The sequence below is a fragment of the Gastrolobium bilobum genome, unplaced genomic scaffold, assembly GCF_033153095.1.
Source record: "Gastrolobium bilobum isolate Gb01-03AN ecotype WA unplaced genomic scaffold, APGP_CSIRO_Gbil_v1 utg5446, whole genome shotgun sequence".
In the NCBI taxonomy this organism is placed as follows: Eukaryota; Viridiplantae; Streptophyta; class Magnoliopsida; order Fabales; family Fabaceae; genus Gastrolobium; species Gastrolobium bilobum.
Window position 1 is genome coordinate 84,281 of NW_026896865.1, and position 6,373 is coordinate 90,653.

At 35.2% G+C, this 6,373-nt stretch overlaps 1 protein-coding gene across 3 annotated transcripts; it reads right to left on the reverse strand.

Annotated features, from left to right (window-relative positions):
- Positions 1-458: 458 nt before the first annotated feature.
- Positions 459-5,319, reverse strand: LOC133302498 (uncharacterized). 3 transcript variants are annotated; one of them, XM_061502283.1, is made up of 2 exons: positions 5,195-5,319; positions 459-3,146 (listed from the first exon to the last, which is right to left on the reverse strand). In XM_061502283.1, exon 2 carries the CDS (start codon positions 3,020-3,022, stop codon positions 884-886), a length of 2,139 nt encoding a protein of 712 aa, XP_061358267.1. In that variant the 5' UTR covers positions 3,023-3,146; positions 5,195-5,319; the 3' UTR covers positions 459-883. The 3 variants fall into 3 exon arrangements, with proteins under 3 accessions (XP_061358267.1, XP_061358269.1, XP_061358268.1); XM_061502285.1 differs by lacking the exon at positions 5,195-5,319 and adding an exon at positions 4,934-5,145; XM_061502284.1 differs by lacking the exon at positions 5,195-5,319 and adding an exon at positions 4,305-4,539.
- Between the last annotated feature and the right edge of the window lie 1,054 nt (positions 5,320-6,373).

Here is a 6,373-nt window from a genome sequence, read left to right on the forward strand (position 1 = left end):
ATTTTAGAAAATAAAAGGCTATTAAATAAATAAAATGTCTTTTAGGAGCAAATTACAAAAAAAAGCACTTATTACACTTGCTAATTGGCAATTTTTCATTTTTTTTATTATTAAACAAACGCCACAAAATCATTTTTAATTTTAAGACTAAAACCTCCAATTTTTTAGACTGATTTTATTTTCAATCAAGCCCGTAGATAAATTCAATAGGCAAAATACCCATAAAAAGTAAAACACATCTCTCCGGAGCGGAGATCATATTAATATAAGAACATGTGCATTTGATTATAAACGGGAAGTTGCAATAAAAAATGAAGCGCAACTATAAACAAGTAATAGCACCATTGCATTAGGTATGAAACTGCAATTAGCAAATGAATCAGATGCAAGAAAAACTCATATATAAATATATATAACACAAGACAGAACACTAGAACAGGCATGTCCATAAACCGGAAGGACGGCATGAAAATCCAGAAATATAGTCTAATCATTTTGCTTGCATAAAGATGAATGATAACTGCGTTCACAATTGAGTATGCAAGTCTACGAATAACAAGTCTGAAAATTATACAACAAAAACGGAAAAGCTGTGGATCACTTCGATCCAATTATGACACCAAAAGGCACTACAGATTCCGGGTCAGGCTTACAAAATCAAAGAGTCATGTAAGAGAGTGTATTTTCATCAATCTTCATTTTAATTTCTCAAGCCTATTGCATAATCAGTCACGCCAATTTCTCTACACTGTGCACTGCCATCCTTTTTCGGTTTACCATCCTCGTGTAACATTTCTGCCCTACAAGGTTTTGAAGCATTCTCTCTCCCATTCCAAATGCATGTTCTTCAGGTGAACTAGGCTACGTGTCTTCCTTAGGCTTTCTAAACATCATCCAATGCCTCATTAGCTTCTGTGATTATCTGAAGGAGGTCTAAAGGAGTAGCTGCTGGATCCAACTCTCGACAGTCCTTTGGAGCATTATGAGCTTCTTGGCCAGTAAGCAAGTAATTAGGAACCTGATGAGAGAATCTAAACATCTCCTCTTTAGGAATCCTCCTCACCTGATCATGGTCCATGTGCCTTTGAAACACTGTCCTAAAACCGGCAACCTTAATAAGGGGGGTAACTAAAATACCTTGCTCTTCATCGAAATCTTCAAGAACCTCCACCATATCATACTTGTGTATCACTTCATCTGGAGTATGTTCGCTCCAATCAGGAGACCAGTTTCTATAAATAGCCCAGACTTCCCCCTTTCCAGGAAATATGCGAATAATTCCTCTGGTGCCTTTTGTCCACCTAACCTTGTGTGAAAATGAATTTAATGATTCAGTTATTTCATGCTTGCCAGCCCTGAAATCCCCACAAGTTTTGTAAAAACCAGAACCTACCCAATCAATTGGGCCCAATTCACTGTTGCTTCGAGAATTAAGCCAACTGATACGCATTCTAAATGGCTTTATGGACATCACCTTCTGAATTCTAGCATAATATCGAGGCATTCCATCGTCATCATCATAAGCAGCCCAGACCTGGTCCTCCGCAAAGGAATTTTCAGCTCTATCCAAGTCAAAATTGTGAAAATCAGGGTCTGGAACATTGATTGTAACATAGGCTTGGTTCTTAACTGTATCATCAGATGTGACAGGGAAAGAATTACCGTCCAGACGCCTGTTACCATTGACAGTGGACTCTCCATGCTTCTCAGAACCAGTTGTTTTATCATTAAATGTGCTTTTCTGTCTCTTATTCTCTTTGTCCTTGTTGATAATCTTAGCTTCAGCCATTGATCTCCATTCTTGAAGTTTCTTACGAATTTCAATCCGTGACTTATCCATCAACATGTTTCGTATTTCAAACATTGACAACTCTCTTGTGCTGTAATGCTTTCCTGAAATACCATAATTCCTTTCTGTTTCCAAGTTAGCCTTTCCTGATTCAGAACCCAAACTGGCCGCTCCATGTCCCGTGGCCATATTATTTGCCATGAATCCTTGATAACCATTCATACGAATATCATCTGTCCTCCTTTTTCTCAAGGGTTTTTCAACTTTATGAAAAGAACCATCAGGCCTCTTAGACATTTGACTCCTCTCCCATTCAGCAATTGAAGGTGCTCCATCTCTCCTCACTTTCTCACTTGCCTGCTGCACAACACTGGCAGCTTGAGCAGCAACAGATGATGATCCATCCGTGCTTCCAAAACCAGCCATTCTGGAGTGAGAACCCCACTGAAAGTTTGTATTATTACCTCCAGTATGATGTTGAGAATTCTGATGCTGTTGCCGAGAAGACCAGCTTGGTGACTTAAAAACATTGGGAGGCGGACCCCTCTCTACAGCCACAAAAGCTTCATTACAGTTGGGACATAAAAGGGTATGATTCAAATAAATCCTGAGATATTCATAATGTGTCCTGCACCTATTACAGATAGTCCAAAAGGTTTCAGCCTTTTTATGTGGAGGAGGAACCGAAGTTGAAGGTGCCCGAGGTGCTCGAGCATTACTATTTCCAGTCTTCACATTTGTAGTTACATTCTTCTTGAAATTGTAAAAACCATTTGAACTGGGTGCATCTGATTGAGACCCGACATGGTTGGGAGTATTATGTTGAAAACCTTTCAAACTCCTCTTCTGGTTATATTCTAGTCTCTTGGTCTTATCTGATAGCAAACTCCAGGCCTCAGAAACCAGCTTGAATGCACCCTCTGCACCTAAAGACTTGTTTTTGTCAGGGTGAAGGGTGAGAGCCAACTTTCTGTATTGCTTTCTAACAGTCTCATCATCAGCAAAGGGGCTCACCCCAAGTATACCATACCAATCCATTTCTCCACTTACTTTATTCTCGGCAGAGATATAAATATCAAGAGTGGTCAGAAATTGGGAAAGATCCTCCAAATCAGGATACAGATTTAGAGCCTTGACAGCAAACTTCTTTGCACCAACATATTCCCTTTCTGAAAATTTCCTCTCTGCTATTTCTTTGGCCCTAACTGCCTCATCTTTGTTGCACTCCATCATTTTCGAGTCGTCTCAACTCTAGATATGCTGCTTCCTCACCTAGCTAAAAGACAGATAATTTAACCATGAACACTGGATTCTACAACATGCCACCTTCGCTTAAGAAAACCCCTCAATCTTGTACCTGAACCAAAGGAGTAAGATACTGAGACATGCCATTAAAGTTATTAAGGTTTAGATGTGTGGAGCAACAATTAAAAGTAAACCATCTTTTCAAAGTATGCATCACATATAGATATTCAAAACTATTAGAGATAAAACCTCTTTAGTCACCAGTATGAAACAACATATGTCATGCTGTGTCAAAGAGAGACAAGATATCAATTTAAGTGTATATGTCATCCATGGAAAATAATTGAAGATTATATAGTAAATCATCATAAATTCAAATGAGGAGAAATGATAAGACACTCCCTCGCATGTAGCCTTAGATCATGCTTTTCACAGATAGGGACATCATCTCTAACGAGACCTTGTGACTATACAAGTCAATATTACAATGTGATTTAATGGAAACAAGATGTGCAGGAATAACATTGCCAATGTGCGCTTGTTTTCTATCAAGCAATACAGGATCCTTAAGTATAATTTTGGTGGAACTTATGTAGAAAGAGACTGGATTATTGCCTTTTTCTTATTGGCAATAGTAAGCCGGCACATCAATTATAGAACTTATGTAGTGCTGATTTATATAGTTACATGGACCTATTACATAATCTAGCACCTTTTTAAAAAGAAGAAAATGCAATACAGTACCATGAGTGAATGTTTATGACATATTGATTTTAAATATGCTCCCCTTTTGAGAGCAGCGCAATAAGGTGTGAGCAACTCAACATTTTCTTATAATAAATATTGCACATATCATATCAGTAGGCACTAGGCAAGTTATACAGTCACTTTCAATTTACCTTCTAGGATAAGGCCCATAGTTAAGTTTCCTACTACCTAAAAAAGATTCCTTCCCAATGCCATAGTTGTTCCAAAACCAAAATATTTAGATCGCATGTTCCATTTACTACTCAGTTCTATATTTTTGTCAGTACAGTGAAAAGAGAAACAGAGAATGTAGTACAATGTTTAGCAGTGTTTTCAAATTCTTTTCTCCATTACTTTATGTCTTTCAAGGTATAGCAATAAGACAATCCACATATAAAAGATTATCCTACTCAAATACTTATATAGAATCCATCCATGTATAAAAAAACAAATTTCCAAAATTTCCTTCCTCTTCATGCTAAGTTGCTCACTAATACTGAAAGTTAGACCGAGTTTAACATACTTCTAACTTCTAAGCATATGTTAGATTATAATAGTCTGAACATTTTTTGGCCTGGGGGGTTATCACATAGGAAGGAGAGGACAGATCTAGGAGAAAATGAACTGCAAACTGCCACAAATCAAATAATCTATTGCTTGCTAATCCAACAAAGATGCAACTAGCAGAACCATTTCCTGTCACATAACCGCAAGAGCAGGGTAAATGTATTTCAGTAATCAATAATTCATTTGTAAACTCAACTCAATACAACGACCAATAATTGTTTTTCCTTCTTATCTCCCTTTGGATACAATTACAGTAACAATACCGTACTTCATGACTTCCGTAGCCAGCATCAAACAATCACAAATCAAAAGTACCAACTTTGAATCACCAAAATTAACAATAATAATAAAAAAAATAAAAAAAAAATAAAAAATAAACAATAGAGTTTGGATTGTCGATACGAATCCAGAATCCCTTAAATAATCTAATATGCGAAATTCATGCAAAGCGCAAGATGCGAAATTCAGAACACCCACACTCTCTACTCTTGGCACAAACACTTACAAGCAAAGCTTAATATGAAGAAATGAACAAAAGAAGTAAAAATGTTCAGACAAGGGAGTGAGACATGTTGGGAAATCAACCTCAATTTTTTGTTTTTTCAGACACCGAATTCGAAGTCTAACAGGATCCCGCCACGGATCTAGAGGCGCTGTGCATTTCAAAATAACTAACAACGGTCAAAATTAACAAATTTGAAATTCAGCAATTGAGTTCCTTAATCTGGAAAGTGGAAACCCTAGAAGGTGGCGAATCCCGAATCTAACGAACAATTTTAACGCGAAAGAGAGGAGGTGTTGTGTTGAGTTGTGGTGCAGTGAAGAGTAATGAAAGAGTGAAATTACCTAATTGGAGAAAAGGGTGTGACGTTGAAGAATTTGAATCTGAGAAGACCGTCACCATGTACAATGACCCATCTGTCAAAGCCCTCAGAAACTGTGAAGAATCTAATTTGCCCCAAAATACTAGTGAAAATGGTAACCCAGTGCTGTGCTGGTTAATAGCTTTTTATATATATATATATATATATATATATATATATATATATTATTCTACCTACTTTTTTCCTATCATTCTCTAATACCGTTAGATCAGGATTTCAATTGCCTTTATCATTTCTCTTTTTTATTGAAATTCTAATCTAACGATAATGGAGAGTGTTAGACAAATGTAGGGAGAAAAAAAATAAATAGAATAACATATCGCAACGTGTGTGTATATATATATATATATATATATGAGGAAGATTATACTTACAACTTATTTTTGTTTACAAAAAAAATAAATATATATATATATACTTAGTTTTTTTTTCTCTTTTATTCTTAGAGGGGGGATATTTTGACTACCAAAAGTGTCAACTACCACCTTACTACCTATCAAATCACCATTGGATCAAAGAGAGAGAATGTTAAAAAGTTTTTGAAGAGAGAGAAAATGTTAATTCAATGGTGATTAAATAAGTAGTAAGGTGGTAGTAGAAATTTTTGGTAGTCAAAATATCTTCCCTCTTGTTCTTAACCCAAACATACCTTTTTTTATAATAGATTGAGACCCAAATACTTTAACTAGGGTTAACTTTTAACTCATGGTCTTTGGAATTAGGTTTTCAGCATATGCTAAAAGGATTTTAAATTCTTAGTCTAAAATTTTATGTATGAATATTTTTCTATTAGATATTAAAATAAGTAAAGTTTGATTAGTTGACTCGAATAATTCGATAAAATTTAAATTGAAATTTTTTTAACCTAACTTAACCTGATTTGATTTGACCAATTTTGAGTCATCTCATGACAACTTGCTTTATATTAGCTGACTCAATTTAATTTATTTTTTCTTTTATAAGAAAATTCTTACATAAATTTAGTACATCTAATTATATGCATTAAGCTACTCTCTCTACTTGATAATATATATCTTTTTTTAAGATTTATTTTATTTCAAATCGTTTGTTACTTTTTATACCAATGAAGTAATGATTATTACTTTTCCAGTCTTACCTTTATTTATTTTTATTTTTAATC

Bases quoted from the DNA above. Each gene is read 5' to 3' on its own strand.
- LOC133302498 (XM_061502283.1), bottom strand. From the start codon at position 3,022: ATGATGGAGTGCAACAAAGATGAGGCAGTTAGGGCCAAAGAAATAGCA.